This window comes from Lycium ferocissimum, chromosome 5 (assembly GCF_029784015.1).
Source record: "Lycium ferocissimum isolate CSIRO_LF1 chromosome 5, AGI_CSIRO_Lferr_CH_V1, whole genome shotgun sequence".
NCBI classification, from domain to species: Eukaryota; Viridiplantae; Streptophyta; class Magnoliopsida; order Solanales; family Solanaceae; genus Lycium; species Lycium ferocissimum.
The window spans coordinates 3,921,672-3,940,028 of NC_081346.1; the positions used below are offsets into that span (position 1 = coordinate 3,921,672).

General features: G+C 33.9%; 1 protein-coding gene and 1 long non-coding RNA gene across 4 annotated transcripts; both read right to left on the reverse strand.

The window, feature by feature from the left end:
* Positions 1 to 1,945: 1,945 nt before the first annotated feature.
* Positions 1,946 to 5,282, reverse strand: LOC132058093 (uncharacterized). 3 transcript variants are annotated; one of them, XM_059450659.1, is made up of 6 exons: positions 4,948 to 5,282; positions 4,162 to 4,324; positions 3,614 to 3,698; positions 3,284 to 3,483; positions 2,444 to 2,556; positions 1,946 to 2,369 (listed from the first exon to the last, which is right to left on the reverse strand). In XM_059450659.1, the coding sequence occupies exons 1-6, from the start codon at positions 5,005 to 5,007 to the stop codon at positions 2,325 to 2,327; spliced, it is 666 nt and encodes a 221-aa protein (XP_059306642.1). In that variant the 5' UTR covers positions 5,008 to 5,282; the 3' UTR covers positions 1,946 to 2,324. The 3 variants fall into 3 exon arrangements, with proteins under 3 accessions (XP_059306642.1, XP_059306641.1, XP_059306640.1); XM_059450658.1 differs by having other exon boundaries at positions 1,948 to 2,366; positions 3,614 to 3,707; positions 4,948 to 5,260; XM_059450657.1 differs by having other exon boundaries at positions 1,950 to 2,369; positions 3,614 to 3,707; positions 4,948 to 5,255.
* Positions 5,283 to 10,248: 4,966 nt separating this feature from the next.
* Positions 10,249 to 13,357, reverse strand: LOC132055506 (uncharacterized). The gene is made up of 2 exons (XR_009414591.1): positions 12,018 to 13,357; positions 10,249 to 10,597 (listed from the first exon to the last, which is right to left on the reverse strand). It is a non-coding gene; the product is annotated as an uncharacterized LOC132055506 (long non-coding RNA).
* Between the last annotated feature and the right edge of the window lie 5,000 nt (positions 13,358 to 18,357).

The following is an 18,357-nucleotide window of genomic DNA, read 5'->3' on the forward strand; positions in this document are numbered from 1 at the left end:
TTTAGAGTTATATTTGGATGTAGGAATCTGAGCCATTAATTTCATCCAGTGACACGTGTCAGCAATCAAATGGGGGGCTGGACCGAAGGAGCACTGGAGGGGAGCCGGTTCCTCATCTACCACCCCTATTTTCTTAATTTCTGCGAACATTATGGCTAACACTAATCATTACAAACTATACAGCACATAATTAAAACCATACCAGCTTTTCCGGTCTCTTTCTTAAGAATATCACAAACATTTCATTTTTAATTCTGAGCATCACTATTAGTTTAATCTATGGACAAAAACTCAAATCTTCTCCTAATATAAAGAAAAGAAGAATTTTAGTTCATTCGTACTCTTGATGCCTGAAAATCAATTCACATCTCGAATCTTGAGTGAAACATATTTCACGACATAGAATCTTCAAATGGATATCTCAAATAAACATTATGGATGAAAAGGTAATCAATAGATTTTTTATTCATAACTCTATATTAGTAAAACTGGAAAGACTAACAAACATGCTAAAATGTATCCTGAAGAGAGGAAATAAGGGTTTAAATGAAGACCCATTTTGATTTGTCGGTGGGTGGGGTCTATGATATAGGTCTCCTTTAATTTTGATTTATTTGTTGGGTCCATGTCCATATGGCATAAAAGATTAATTTATTTTGCCATGTTAGTTTTTTTTTTTTACGAAAAGGGCCAAATATACCATGTACTATGAGAAAAGGTTTAAATATACCTCTCGTTATACTTTGAACAGAATATACCCCTACGTTATACTATTGGATCAAATATACTCTTTCCCCATTAAGTTTATCCAAGGTGTCACATCTAATCCTGCGTGGCACTAACATTTGATGAGGTGGTTGCCACATGACATGCCACCTCAGCGCCCCTAATCCATTTTACCCCTCCCCTGTATTTGTTCCTCCACTCTAAATTTTTTTCCCCTCCACCACCATTGCCACCATTACTGCCGCTAAAATTTCCTTAACTCCTAAAATCACAGCCAAAGGGTCACGTCAGTTCGTGCATTACTAAAAATAAAAGTAAGAAATGCACCACTTCCTGTCCGTGAAAGCATATTCATTTTCCCCACTAAAACCATTCAATCTTCTTCAAATGCAAAGGCGGGCTTCCACGCCGCCAACCCATCCCTGAAATGAGTGTCACCGGAAAAAATACACACAACAAGACACTCAACTGCTTCTAGCGAAGGTGACATTAAGATGCAATGAGGACAACACCATTGAAGACCTCAAGAAAGCAATGAAAGCAACACAGTTCTCTGTCTTCATTACAAGAGACCACTAAATAGCAATAACTAGCATTTGTTTATTTTGGAAGGGCTTTGGCTTGCACATTAGCCTCTTCCAACTTCAACCTTCAATCCTTTAGTTCTTACAATAACCCAAAACAAGATTTCAGTTCCACCCGTAGCATTAAATCAACAGCAGAAAAGCAAGACCATAGATCCCGTCTTGATTAATAGGGAAAACAAAATTCCAAAAAGATTTGCTTTTGAGTTATTATAATTTTTTATTCAGTGAACATAATCACTAAATGCATAGAAAAACAGCAAAGTGATGGTGGCAAAGGGGAAGAAAATTTTAGCATGGAAGAACAAATAAAGGGGAGGGGGTAATATGGGTTAGGGGCTTTGAGGTGGCATGCCAACTCATCAAATGTTAGTGCCACATAGGATTAGATGTCCACCTTGGACAAACTAAAAGAAGGGGTATATTTGATCCAATAGTATACCCGTAGGGTATATTTACACCTAAAGTATAACGAGGGATATATTTAAACCTTTTCTCATCGTACAGGGGTATATTTGGCCCTTTTCCCTTTTTTTTTTTGACAAAGTTCGTTGAGTAATTTTATAAGAGAAAAATCTTAAATTGAGTGACTCTATTGATAAAAAAAATAAGTTAAATGGCTTTGCTACATAATTTCTCATAGTTGAATGACCTTTTGAGATATTTACTATGTTGCTACTGATATGCAACATATGTTACTGATGTGGTCACCTGAGTAAATTTTACATTGCCTGCATATATATCGTGCAAAAGAACACATCAATGAGAATCAGATTTGTACTCCACACTAAACTGTCCGCTGAATCTTTTACATGTTGACCTGTTTTACTTAATTACTTTGAACACTCTAAACTAAAGACTCTAAACTAAAAGAGTCAGAAAATGCATCATGGCATTGTCTTATGTCACAGTTCACTTTGGAGCTAAAAGCATGGAGTCTTGGAATAATTTGAACTAACCGGTTGACAGATTCATGTACCTGTAACTTCAGCACACAAGTAACATGAACATCGATCACTGGTCAGCGGCTGAAAAAACATTACCAACTCCAGATACCTGCTGAAGATGTGGAAAGACAGAGTCAGGATGGCACTACTAAATGAAAGGTTGAAAGAAAAGCAGAGGTAGATTACCATTTCTTGCAATCCTGTCAACATAAATGCCGACAAAGTCCTCTTTAATTCAGCAATATCCTTGAGCAGTTTCTCATTCTCAATATTGCCACATCTTATTTCAACGTCTAAAGCTGTGATTCACATCAGATTCCAATTTAGAACAACCAAAAACTTTGAAATGAAGCATCAACTGTTGTATCTTTTAACCAGTGCAAAATCTAAATTACTGGTAGAGTTGCTGATAAATAGAGCAATGATAGTTCAAGTTGTTCACACGTATAATAGAAGCCTAGATGAAAAGGGAAAAGAGCTTGGTAGACATTAAGTATCAATTTGTCAAAATAATGTAATAATAGCTCAAAATGTGGAGAAAGGAAAAGGCAATCAAAACCAATAGGGAACAATAACAAAGAAAACGTATACTCGTTCCAAACTAATCCACCATTTTTCTCATATATTATCTTCTCAACCAGATATTTGTTAGCATTTAAAAAACATAGCTCTTTGTATACAAGTTTCTGTTAACTTTTTAAAATGACAAAGAAGTGTCATTTTAATAAAGGTATGAAATAAGGATATATCATTTCTGCAGATAACAAGTGATTGAAATTATGCTAGAAAACCACATCAATGTTGGCCAATAAGGATACAAGAAAGAGATGATTCTCAAGAAAACTTCGGGAAAGACTACATGTACGAAGAAGAAAATGATATTGTACTAAATTATTATGCAACTACCTCTTGCATACAGAGCTATTGAACGTTATATCACCAATAAAGGATACTGAACAATAAGAAAGGTGAGAAACACTAGATAGAAGGAAGATGGAAAGGTATATAACAGCAAGACAAAATTACCAGAGTTAGTTTGCTGAAGATCTTCAAGAACCTCTTCCACAAAAGCTGTTGTTGAGCTTTCCAAAGCCTTATTTTTCTTGTTCAAACTATGAATTTCATTCTGTAGCAGCTCTTTCTCTGCGAGCAAAGTGCATACTGCATCATTATCTTTACCAGCAACTTCATTTTGAAAAGCTAGGCATGAAGCCACAAATTCATCCCTGCAAATGTTAACACTAAAGTTAACTAACAATTAACTTTTAAGTAGAATTTGCAAACAGAAAGAAGCTTCCTTATTAAATATCGTTGAGCAGTTCACACATGAAGTATCACATAGTTTATGATCAGCACCTTCTGTTATTCATTCTCTCAAGTATCTCATCACGCTTCCTTCTTAGATTACATATCTTTTCCTCCAAATGTTCGAGAGAGGTCACTGAATCAGCTAAAAAACAAATAAAAGAACAGCAGAGGAAATTAGAAAACCAATGACAGCACTGGTCCCTGTACAAGAAAACTATGAGAAGAGACCATAGTAGCCTCTAGAACTATGTATAACCACGAGTTACTCCAGTATAAATAAAATCACTCCATGAGTAAATCCAATTTGGAAGAGCTTTAACTATTTTATAACCATGAGTTACTCAATAGTTAAATCTAACCACTCCATGAGTACAACCAATTTGGAAAAGCAATGAATTTTTTCAACTGTCTGTTGTAAGTCAAACCATTACTTAAATGTTCCATTATTTGTTATAACCCAAAACAACTGACGGATTGGATATATATAAGCAGAAATCTGAAATTAAGAAAGCATTTGACAGAACCCGAAGAACAAATTAACACTCAAAAGATTAGAACAAACAGAATGCTAGGTAAAGCTACTATACTCTAAATACCATCAACTCTCATCAATCCAACAATTTCAAATTGAAGTGCATAAGCGGTTCTCGTCAGTTCTGATTCTCGTACAGCCAGTGCGATTTCAATTTCCCTACACTTCTCTATTTGCGATTCAATCTCTCTCGTAGCTTGAATATTCACTTCAATTTCTTCGTTTACCTGAAGGAAATCCAAAATGCCAACTAATTTGAACCATGAGATTCACCTACACATAAAAACACAGAGAGACATATACACATAAACATACTCCCTCGGTCCCAATTTATGTTATATTTTTCGCTTTTTGAGATTCAATTTAACTAAACTTTGAAGCTAAATTGTATATTAGATTAACTCAATATTTTAAGATTAAAGTTTGTATATTTGAAAATTACATGAAAATTACTACCATGAGTTACAACTTTTCTCATATAAATTTGGTGAAAAAAAGCTAGCGTTTGGCCATAGATTTTGAAAATTTATGTTCACGTATAGGTTTGGCCATGAAATTTGATCATATTTTGAGAAATTTATCTTCAAAATATTTTCAAGTTCCAAAAACTGGGGGATCAGACCAGATTTTGAAAGAAATTTCACTTTCACTCGTAAAATTTCAAAAAAATTCCAAGTAAAATGCAAGTCCAAACACAACTTCAAAAGTTTTCAAGTTTCAAGTTTTAACTTCAGAATCTATGAAGTTCATAAAGTTTGAATCTCGGAAAGCGAAAAGTATCACATAAATTAAGACAGAGAGAGAATGTATTTAAACACACAGTGAATAGGATAGAAGTGTGTGAATGCACCTGATCAAGCATATCCTTGAGTAAAGAGATCTGACACAAAATTGCACCTGAGTCTTCCATTGTTTCAGTTCGAACTCCTTTTTTTTTTTTTTTAATTGTGTGTGTGTTTTATGGAAGCTCTGTAAACTTCCCGCCCTTTTAAGAGATCACGTAGATGAAGCATTACGCAAAGGGTGCTCGATTTTTCGAGAATTCAAAATTCGACTCCCTCAAAACATTTAGTTAGGACACTTTGTCCCTTTACTAAATGTCAAGTTGCACTTCGTTCCCCCTTTTGTGTCACGAATTTAAAGTGTAACTACCCAAATATAATTAGTATTTATTATTTATGGAATCCAGTAATAAACAGAATTTGGCCCGCATATATGTATGTTAGTATTGCTTTAGTATGGAAGAAACTGTTTTGTATGAAAAATATTTACCTACTCTCTCCGTCCCAATTTAAGTTACACTCTTTCACTTTTAATGAGTCCCAAGAATCATGACATTTTTTTTTACATTTCATAAAATTTAACTTGAAAATGCCCAATTTTCCCTTAGTTAGATGATTTACAACCCCGTAAATATCTACAGCTTATCTTAGACAGGGGCGGATCTACTTGTGGGCCAGGGTGTTCACCCGAACACCATCGGTAAAAAATTACAGTGTATATTTAGTTTTTTTTTTTCCGAATACCCTGAATGAAAGTCCTGGATCCGCCACTGATCTTAGACCATAAGTTTAAAAAAAAAAATCTTTTTTCTTAAACTCTGTGCCCAGTTAAACATCATCACATAATGAGATGGAGAGCAGCATTTTTCCTAAAAACAATATTTGTTAGTTCATTCTTAGTATTTGGTAAAGTAAAAATAGATAACATATACGCCATAATTATAAAAGGTGTAGAATAAACCCGTCAACCGGTTCGATTTAACCGGTTCAAATCGGTAACAGGACCGGTAAAATCGAAACCCGAACCGATTAACCGGTTCCGATTAACCGTATATTACATACCGGTCCGGTTTCGATTTTTTTGAAACGGGAGCCGGACAATTAAACCGGTGAATTTTTTTTTTTATATATTAAATAGAGCCGTTGGGGTTGGGTACATTCCTTTGTTGGACCGTTGGGCACCCACGGTCCATTTGCAAAAATGGTCGTTGCCAAACGGTCCCAAACCCCTTTTTTGCCCTCCCCAACCCCCCCAAACTTTTTTTTTTTTAACACTTTAACCCATCCCCCACCCCTATATAAACCCCTCTCCATTTCCATTTTAATCCACACCAATTCACTCTTCTCTTTCTCTCAAATCTCAATCTCTCAATTATAGTTACTTTGCAACAATTAGTCACTTTAAATTTCTCTCGAATGAATATTATAAAGTCTTATTATAGTTTTAATTATTAATTTTGCAATTATAATATTGTTGGTGGAGTTAGTGATTTTGCAACAATCGAAGTAGCTTTGGTGGATTTGCAATTCTAGCCGCCTTCACTTTGTTGGAAATTAGTCACGCTATTTGGTACCTTCGTTCCAACTCTATCTTTATTTTTTAATTTAATTTAATTTAACGCAATTTAATTTGTTACAATTTATTTTCTTGTGATTTATTTGAGTGTGATTTAAATTATTTCTATTTAATAATGGCGAAGAGATTTAGACGTGGTGCGACTAGTAGTGGTATTGTTAGGGGTGGGCTTAATGAGGAGACATTTGTGGAAGAAACACCTAATTTAGGTATTGATGTTGGTGGAAATAATCCACTTTTAGGTCATGAGGCAATGCAACAACATTATACCGCACTTTTAATGAAATTGATGATGATGATGAAACACAAGCCCCGAAAATCTCATAGGAGATACATATCTGCACAATCACATACACAAGACAAACTGCCTAGAACTCGTAAGTCAACCGCTAAAATTTGAAAGTTTATGACTAAGAATAGGGAAAGCCAAACAGTTAAATGTACCCTATGTGGACAAGTATTTGCTTTTAGGCAAGGGACAAGTAAGGATGGTGGAACGGGTACACTAAATGATCATATGAGAAAGAAACATATGGATGTTTGGGGAGAGCAAACGGGTTCAAATGTGGGGGTATTCAAATGACAATAAATTCACGAACCGGTAAAAATTTTAAGTATGACAAGAAAAAAGAGCGTGTAAAAATAGCTAAAATGGTAGCTTATGATTGTTTACCATTTTCCTTTCCTTCGGGTTTGGGGTTTGTTACTTACATTCAACGTTGTTATAATCCGTTATTTGAGGGTATTCCTAAAAAGTACTTGTAGAGTGGATGTTATAGATTTGTATAAAAAATATAGATTTTATTTGCGCCATGTATTTAATTCTTTAAATTGTAATGTTTCTCTTACGCCGATTTGGGTTTTAGTCTTAACAAGTTAGATTTTTTTGCTATTACACGTCATTGGGTTGATGACAATTGGGTTATGCAAAAAAGAATTATAGCTTTTTTATATGATGAAGGAAAAGATCGTCACGATGAAAATTTTTTAGCGGATTCAATGTCTATTATTATAAGATTTTTTAATATTTATAGAAAAACACTTTGTATTGCTTTAGATAATGCTTCTACTAATACAAAGGCGATTGGTCTTTTACAAAGAGAATTAAACCCTCTACTAAAAAATATTTTTCATGTGAGATGTAGTTGTCACATTTTAAACTTAATTGTTAAAGATGGTCTTGTGTGTTTTGACGATTCTATTCAAAAAGTTAGAGATGCGGTTGCGTTTCTTTTTTGTAATCCTAATAGGGGAAGACTTAGAGATTTTAAGAATGCTTGTGTGAAAAATAACCTTAGACCAAGGAAAATTCAAGTAGAAATTGAGACTAGGTGGAACTACACTTACATTATGCTACAACAAGCATATGAGTATAGGATTCCCATACAACAAGTTCACAACAAATATAATATTAATAGTGATGATTGGTTAAATTTTACGCATTGGGAAGATGTTAAGGAATGTGTTGAACTCCTATAAATTTTTTATAATGCAACTCTTGATTTTTCTAAACAATTCTATCCCACGGTAATCGAAATTTTAGCCTACTTAGCGAAAATAGCTAGAGTTTTACAAGAGTATAAATATAAACCCGGTTATCAAGCGGCTATTTTTGATATGATAATCAAATTTAAGAAGTATTTTTTTCCCATCCTAACTTTATTTATATTGGGTTCTCTTTTAAATCCTTGTTTAAAAGTGTCTTATACTAAAACATTGGTTGGTCAAATTTATACATTTTTAGAAATTGAAGAGGGAGTTCAACCATCTTTAGCTGAAGCCGAACTCGCTATTGATGACGAGTTTAGAATTTTTTTTACTCATTATTCTAATTTGGAAGAATGTGCTACACCCGTTGCTCCACACCCTACTACTTCTCAAAGTAGCAAAAAGGGCTTGTCGGGTTTGTCGCATTTAAAAGTTTTACATTCACAGCCAACTCCTTCTTGTAGTGCAAACTTTGATGAATATAACTTTTATTTGATGCAGCCAAATGTGAATATCAAGAAACTAGATGAATTGGACGTCTTAGCATGGTGGAAGAAGTACAAGGCAAGTCATCCGATACTCTCAAGAATGGCTCGAGATATTCTTACGGTTCAAGCATCAACCGTGGCTTCGGAGAGCGCATTTAGCCAAGGAAGACAATAAATTGGAGACCATAGACACTCATTATCCGGCTTTAGCTTGCAAGTACTAGTGTGCATTCGCGATTGGATTAGATCAAAGCGACGCAACCAAAACTTAGAAGCGGAGGAAGGCGAAGAGGAAGAAATTGAAGATTTGATAGCAAGTGGGTTTTGGACAAATGGAAGACTTTGAAGATATCTCAATGGCCGAATATGATATGGGGGAAATTAACCAAATGATTGAGAATTGGTGATCTTATTATTCTACTATTTCTTTGCAACTCATGTATTATTTGCAAGTTAAAAAAAACTACAACTTGCAAATAAATGTTATCCAAGAATGAATAAAATATATGGTTCATTGAGCTTTCTTCTATTTACTTGTGTTCATATTTTTACTTATATTAAGTTAGGAATATACCTAAAATATACTAAGAATATACTTATAATATACATCTACTTAAATTAAAAACTAGAAAGTTATATACTTGAAAACTAAAATATACTAAGAATATATTTATAATATATAGTATACATATAACTTAAACATATATGGTATATACATGTTTAAGTTATAAGTTATACATATATATCTAGAAGTATAATATAGGTATATTCTTACTATATTTTAGGTATATGTAATATAATCTAAGCATATTGATATATATATAAGTATATTCTTACTATATTTTAGGTATATGTAGTATACTTAAGCATATAACTTAATATATATATATATATACACGTATATGTTATAATATTTAAGTTATAAGTATATAGCGCGTTAGTAAAGATATATATAAACTTTACTTATAAACTTATATATATATATGTAAATATACCTAGAATATATAATAAATACTATAATATATATATATATATATATACTATACAAAAAATATAAAAAAAAAGGTATATTGGTCGTGTTTGATGTAATATAACTTAATATTATAACTTAATATATATATATATATATACGGACCGGTTCCGGTTTCGGGGTTTAACTTTAGGTAAACCGGAACCGTTAAACCGGAACATATCACCGGTTCGGCTTTTTAACCGGAAACTCGGCCGGGTTCCGTAACGATTCTGCCACGGTCTCGTCCGTTCAAACCGGTTGACGGGTTTAGTGTAGAATAAGATATGAGGATAAAGCTTTTGTGATTCTTTTTGCTATTACAAAATTGCTAACAATGTCTATTTGTTGACTGAGACGTGAAATTGAATAAGAGTTAAATTCTTTTTAAATGACAATTACGTCCATCCACCAGTCCTGATTGTTACATCTAAGAAAGGGTAATTGTAAAAAGGTTATCTTCAACTATTTCTTCCATATAAAGAGAGACGGCTTTCCTGGTGTTCAACAATGATTTGAAATGAGCGTGAGAAAACTGAATGTCTAATTGGCATTATTTGAGATACATGATTTGTGCGATTCTTTTATTGAAAATCATTAGGTTATCAAGAAAGTATATTTGAAGAACACACCGATGAGATTACTTGGTTAAAATTCGTGTCTGTTGAAAAAGGTCCAGTCTAACCATATCAAAAAGGAAGTACAACAACAACAACAACAATAATACTTAGCCTCAAGTTGGGATCGGCTGTATAAATCATCGCTAACCATGTTACTCCATATAAACTCATCTCCGGCCCATATCAAAGAAAATAAAAACCGAAAATTTGAATCAATAATTACCAAAGCAGAAAAGCTTAAACTGAACTTATCACTTAAATTCAAGCCAATCCACGGGCAAAAAAAAATAAGGTGGGGGGGGGGGGGGGGGGTCTGTGAAATAAGGTGAAGGTCATTTTCCTCTCCAAAGATCTGATTTAAATAATATAATTCGCAAAACTACATTCCTGTGGGGGGTTTTCTTCTACGATCATCTCTTCACATGATAACAGCAACTATCTCTTGCCTTTTCCCTGTCTACCTCCTTGGACATATGAAACAGCAGTTGAGGTTGAAACCCGGATCACGGCTTCGAAGAATTACACAAAGAATTCCATCTGCACATGTCATTGGCATTAATCAATAACAAAGACAGGTAACTGCAACTAACGATTTGAAGCTAGTAAATGATCTTGGATACAAGCCCCAGAAAGAGGAAATCAAATTAGAAGCCATAGGTAGGGCAAGCTAAAAGCAAATGCCCTCAGCTTTCTTTATAAGCAATCTCTAGCTGGAAAAAAGGATTTAGATGGAGATATCTAGCATACATTCCACTGCGTTTGGATTAGATTTACAGACACAAGTGATCAATCCAATGGTCCTACATGCTTGGGTAATCGAAAAGGAGATGAATTCCATGAAAAACCACAGAAATAATTTCGAGAAGCAAGATAAAAGAAGCCACAGGAATGTGGAAGGGACCTTTCTTTACATTCACTTTCTTCATTAAATGAAGTTTTTATCAATATCCGGACTCCTGATTTATTATCATCCTCCTCTTTTCCAATTTCTACTACCTCAACTCCTTCCTGTCCCAGTTACTTAAAACACAAATAGATCGTTGGTTTATACCATGAAAATGTGCAGTATATTTCTATCCTTCAATAAAGTAGAGCTCATCCAGAAGAGCCAACAGGAAGTAATCATATTAGATGAACACCACACATTTAAGGGCAAAATTATGAAACTTGAATCCTAAAAAAAATGAACTTGAATCAATTGATATCTTTGGTCTAAATTTAAGTTGCAACCTTTTTGGAATGCCCCTAAAGATATGATGTAAGAAACTTCTCTTTAGTTGCAAATAAAAGAAGGGGTGTTTATGTGGATGGTATGTCTGACTAATAAATAATGTTAGACAATGAGACTGACAATGAGGTTGAAGTGACCTGGAATTGTAAACATGAGGCCAAAAAGCTTTTCTTTTCCTGGATCTTAATATAAACCAAAAGAGCAGAATGTACAATTCGAGAGATGGAAAGACAGTATGGCTATGTCTCATAAGAAAAATTTACATGCATCAACTGTATTAGTTGAAACAAAATTATATGTAATAATAGCACAGTGAAGCATTGAGAAACGAATACATTGTACCTACTAATCTATCCACATTTCGCTTGATTGACTAAGAGTAGGCCTCAACATCTCCATATACAAGACATATATAGTACTAGTAAACAATGATATTAAGTGATTGGACCAATGTGCCTTTCGCTTGATTGACTAAGAGTAAGCCTTAACATCTCCATATACAAGAGATATTTAGTACTAGTAAATAATGATATTAAGTGATTGGACCAATGTGTGCCTTTAGCTGGTCGCCGAAACCTAAAAGTTTATATAACGCCGATGCAAGTGAAATGGACCGAGCAGCAGAAGGAAAAAAGAAAAAGATTTGGACAATCAAAGGTATGGAAAAAATTGCATGAACAAAGAACGTAGTGTAAAATGATGAGAACATTAAGAAGCAAGGAAAACCTTCTCCCTCTGAGTTATTGCAGGATCATTGGTACAGTAGGCTCGTACCTGCTCAGTAATTGATTGATCACTTCAGTTTTAAGGAAAGATCTCTTGTCAAAATTTCATAATCAGCAGGACTTTAGCAAATAACTATTGGAACATTGAAACGAGTATCTTTTTTTTTCTTTAAATACATATAACCGTGGTGTCCAAGTCAGCTTGTGCGCACCTCAACTAATTCCACGGGATACCTGCCACCTCCCACCAGCAACAGGTACCAGGTAACTCTATCTACCAAAGCTAGAACATATGGGAAGAAATCACCTAGTGTTTTGTCTCAGCTGGGAATTGAACCTAAGACCTCATGGTGCTCTAACCCACTTCATTGACCACTAGACCACACTCTTGGGTGCCATTGAAATGTGTATCTTTAAATAGGAGTTGCATGTTTCTGCAGATTTTGGAGACATTGGTATGGAACTGTTGCAAGCAGGGACGGAGCTACATTGCATGAAAGGGTTCAATTGAATCCTAATTACTTAGAAAATTATGCTACATAAATAAGGTATGTATAATTTTTGTGTGTATATATAAATTGTTTCATTTTCATGACATACTTGAAGCTTCTAGCGTAGGGAGAAGGTGGTTAAAAAAACTGTTTTAGGAGGAAACAGGAATAATTGCTAATGTATAACCTTCTCCTCCACTACTCAAGACCCTAGGCTTAAGATAAAGCAATATCAAAGCAAGTCAAAAAGGTAAAAGGAACATTAACTGCAACAAAATAGTATGATAAACGAAGAACAAGAGAACAAAAGTCAAAGGACAAGAAACTACAGAGAAATACTAAAACTACGAGTTAGGAAGGATAAGCCAAACAACACTCTACTACCCACTAACCTTCTACCCTTATCCGTGTCCTCCACAAGCTTCTATCTAAGGTCATGTCCTTGGTAAGCTGCAACTGCGCCATGTCCTATCTAATCACCTTTACCCAATACTTCTTCGGCCTACCCATACCTCCCCTGAAACCATCCATAGCGAATCTCTCACACCTCCGCACTGGGAGGTCCGCGCATCTCCTCTTCTGCCCGAATCATCTCAGTCTCGCGTCCCATATCTTGTCCTCCATCGAGGCCACTTCCACCTTGTCCCGAATATCTTCATTTCTAATCCTATCTCTCATAGTATGCCCACACATCCACCGCAACATCCTCATTTCCACAACCTCATCTTATGACCTTGAGTGTTCTTGGCTGGCCAACACTCCCCACCGCCCAATTTTCAAAAGTAATTTTAGATTAAGGTCAATTGAGCCTCCACGACTCAAAAATCCTAGGTATGCCGCTGGATAGTTCACAATTCTTGGAATTCAATTCCATACCAGCAATTCATGCTATTCCACTCTACATATTGTAGTGTCTATTCTGGATTTAATTAACTAATCATAATCAACAAAATGAAAAAAAAAAAAATAGCAGGTCGATGTTAAGAAGTACCTATCTCGCAAGAGAATCTCCAGATAAGTCAGTGGGGGTATGCGTCTCCATACTTTGTTTCATTTTGAGCTCCTCTTCATACTTATTCAATCTCTCATTCCACATTTCCTACGATCATATAACAGTAATTTATACAAATTAATAGCGTTTAGCGTAAGCAATTAAACATAGAAGAAGAAGAAGAAGAAGAAGAAGAAGAAGAAGAAGAAGATCGCAAACCTTGTATTTGAGTTCAGCACGATGCATAAGATAGAAACCAAGAATGCCTCCAAAAATAGTTCCTGATATTATTCGAACATAACCCCATCTTGGCGATTTCATTGCTTTCTCTGATTTCCTCTGTTTTATCTTCCCTTTGTTTCCCGAATCCCAATTCTGAGGAGATTGACGCAATCTGATGATGGGCCAACTATGATGGGCTTTTAGCGCTACATGGAAGCCCACTTATATTTTGTTGGAACATTTGCGCGGATTGTCCTTCTTTCGGGGTGGTCTTTAATTTTTTACCCTCAAATTGCTGGTCTTTAATTTTTATCCTTCTCTTAAAAAAGTGGCCGAAAATATCCCGAGATTTTGAGTTCCAATTCCCGCAAGGTTAAAAATTAAAAAGAACATTGCAAGGTAAATCTTTGGAAAAAATCTGTCTTATGCGGCATAGGTTGCCTTAAGGCATAACTAAAGTTATGCCGGATCCAGCATAGGTTGCTTTAAGGCATAACTAAAAGTCTGTCTTATAAGGCAACCTATGTCGGATGCCGTCTCCGAGCACCATAGATCAAAAAATACGGCCAGATAAACATAGGTTGCAGTAGTTGGTGGCAATCAAGTTGCATTTAGACAAAATTAAAAAGGTAACAAAATGTGGTGTTCAGGACGAGCTACTCAAGTTTGATTTAAATGCAAAATTATTGTGCCAGTGGTAATTATATTTCTTGAATTTGGAACTGTGTTTAGAGAAGACTATACCAACTAACGAGCCTTTTAATTTGGTCAATTGTTAACTTTGTTATTAGTCTTCGGTCGTCCAATTATCTGAGGTTTTAAACCACAAAAAAGAAGTTTATGGAGTTCTTGTGTTTTATTAAAACAGTTTTTTCCATTTTTCCATCTTTAATGTTTGATGATTCTTTGTGTTGTCTAGATCGGTAAATCAATTGAAACCTTTTATTGAACTAATGAACAATGTGGACGTGATGGATTAAAGAAAACTCTTGTGCACTCATTAGTATTCTTTCATGGTTCCATCTTCGGCGAGGTTGGATGGTGGAATATGAGTTTATCCGATATCCATTGATTGTTAGTATTATTTTGTGCTGAATAGACTGTGGAATAAGAATACGAATACAAATATGTGGGTAATTACTATTTAAAGACAAAGGTGCTTCTTTAAAGTAAGTAATTCATGAATATCAATCTCTATATTATTAATCACTGCATAACAACCCCTTTATAATTAACTAGTGAATTTAGCCGCACTTCGCACGGTCATAAGAAATAATGATAAATTGATTTGTTTTTTTCCTTTTTCGAAAATGTAGTCGGGATAGAAGATTTTAAATAGTTTCTTATGTATACATTCAAAAACTAATTTTATAAGTGAGTTTAATCACCAATGTATTGATTCTGAGTGACATCCATATAGATCAAGCAGAACACCTATGGTTACAGGCTGATTATGAGGTCATGCAAATATCCCTTTTCTTAGCTAATTTGTATATGTGAACATGATATATTCATATTTTTAAATTAAAAATGACCCCTTTTGTTTCTTTAAAATGAAAGAAAGTTTCAAGAAAATTTGTAATGTTATTTTGAGAAATAATAAATAATATTTTTCTAATATATATTTTATGCATATTTAAATGTGGTTTTTTTAAAATAGTTTTGAATGCCTCATATTTAGAAACTTAAGACGGAAGAAGACATGTGAAAATGAAAAAAGAGAAAAAGTACAAAGAGTAACTCTGCCACCCATCAATAGAGAAATGCCGGCAAGCATAACACTCAATCCTTCCTCTTCTCTATAGCATTATTATATCAAGGTAAAAGTTCTTATCCTCGAGCTGTAAGAAGGTAAGATATCTCATTTCCTCGAAAAAAAAAAGAGGAGGTATTGGTCTAAGTTAATATCCAATTCACGTTGAACATCACTATATCAAGAACCGATATATAGAAATATTATTACACAGTATACCTTTTATTTTTTAATCTTTAATTTAGTTTAATTTCTTGAGAATATTTAAAGTGTTTTAACATTCTTAAAATGGGAACCAAATGACCCTCTTCATGTAATAACTTAAGAGCAACTAAGCACACATAGTACAAATAGTCAAAAACATGATAAGTATTGATTTTTATAGCAGTTACTATTTCCAAAACTATTTATCTTTAAGTAGAATTTACCGAATTCCTCGGAAAGTGACATGCCATTAAGGAGAAAAGCACTTTCAAGTTTCAACTCCTTTTTTTTATTTCTTTTTCTCGGCCTTTCTTTTCTATAATTAAAATTAAAAAATTACCATTATAACACCTTATCACTCAATTTAAATGGAGAGGATGGACTCATTCAAAAGAAGACATACTTGCTTCTTCTTTTTCTCTCTTTTTCTACTATCGTGAAACAAAGTAATTAACCCAATTTCATCACCAAATTCTAAGCAAAATTCGCGAAATATGTATTTTCTCTCTCTACTATCTTAAACACTCTAGAACTCTTCGCATAAAAATGATCCATAAAGTAAACACAATCCATTCAGTAAAAATATAAAATACAAATTAATATAATTACATGAGAGAAGGTAAATAATAAGAAGAAACCATGTATAGGATTTTGCTGTAAAAGGAATATTGGTACAAATACTTCAGTAAAATCACTTTCGAGTCTAATCCTACGCATGAAAAAAATAGAGAAAAAAAAAAAAAAAAAAAAAAAAAAAAAGTTAGTAGAGCCCTCATCTTTCATTCAACCAATATCCATGAAAAATAGTCAAGACTCATTTCTAAATATGAGACTTGCATACTAAGATTACAAAATCATCACAAATAAAATTGAAGCATATAATAATGAACTAATGTTGTTGTTTGGGGGAGAATAGGACATATTCATATTTGTTTTGGGGAGAGTAGGACATATTCATATTTGTTTTGGGGAGAGTAGGACATATTCATATTTGTTTTGGGGAGAGTAGGACATATTCATATTTGTGTGTAATATAAGAGCATATTCATATTTGAAGTAATATTTTTTCAGATCAGTTGCATCATCAAAATGCTTATGAAGGTTGAAATAAAAAAGTGAAAATTGAAAATCTTAGGGACATCAAGGAGATGCTTGAATTCTAATCTGAAAATTAAACGCAAATTCAATGGTCATGGCATTTTTGTTCTTCAATCACCAGCCACAAAGATAGCAAATGACCATGGGATATATATGGTCCAGGACAAAGCTCTTTATTTTCTTCTTCTTTATTGTTTTGGGCATTTGAAGGAGCAAACTTTCGAGTAATTATTGCAGATTTCAACTTGTAACAGAAAAGACCACATTGTGGAATCATTACGATGTATTAAATGCTTTTTAAGTAGTATAAGGAAATGAAACAGACTCTTTTTATTTTTATGCAATAGAGACTTTGTTGGCTTTTGAATAAAGTGATTAAAAGATTAATAAAGGAAAAAAGGCCAAAAAAAGGAGAAAAAAAGATAAATAAGAATGGTGTCTATATTATTAGATCACTGCATAACAATTGTTTACATGTCTAACTTTATATTATATATAGATTGAGTCATAAATAATCCATGCATTACAATCTCCGCATAACTAATATCTCTACACTAACTTCACAGAATGCATAAATTTCAACTCACAAAATATTGTACCCTTAAGAACCGACATTTATGGTATTCACTTTAAAAAGAGGTACTTTACAAAGGAATAGGGATAAAGAAAGTTTATATTCTCTTGCGCAGCCTTCTATGTCTCCATCCATCTTAAATTCACAGTTCTAATAACAAGCAACAGGAAACTGTTGTCAAATAAAAGACTAGAAATGGATTTCTTGGTTCAGCATCAAAATTACTTCAACCTTTCTAGTTACCAAGCAATAATAAGTGAAGGCACTATACTATAACTAGACAAATATTCTTTTGGTCAGAACAAAAATTATTTCAACCCAATAAATTTATCTAGTGCTAGTTCTCGTATTAACATTGGGACTTCTGAACGATCACAAGAATCTGACTACATTAACAGCACCTTCAACAAATAGAGGAATCAATCCAATCCATAATACAATAAGAAAACAGAGGAATCAGTTGCAATAAAATTGCTAGCAGCACGGGATCACAAAACACAACTTAGCAAACACATAAAAAACTATACTATACAAATCACAAGCCGCTTGGACATCACAACTCAACCTTAAGAAATCCAATTACAATCGTAAAGATAATTATGAGTTCAAGAACGCTTCCTCTGGCTCAGGGACAAACAATTAAATCAAACTTCAGTAGCTTGGTCTGAGCACAACTTTTTGATAATTTTTTTAATCTTGTCCGACTGCAGTTTGATTGCCACCAACTGCTACAAGTTATGGTATTTCTAAGCCAGGGTGCATGATCTTATACTTTAGTACTCTATTTTCTTCCTTCTCGTTCGCTGCCTGTAATTCCTTGCGGAGATCTTCAAATGCCTCAAAGACATTTGATTTGCCAGATCAGCATGATCGTGTTGCGATCGTTTCAATTTAAGAAAATTTTCAATTATGTTTTATATAATTGTGTAGCCGTAAGAATATGATTTCCACTTGGTCAAATGAGCAGAACACCAACATCTGCACCGGTTAGAGTTGAAAGTACATCCA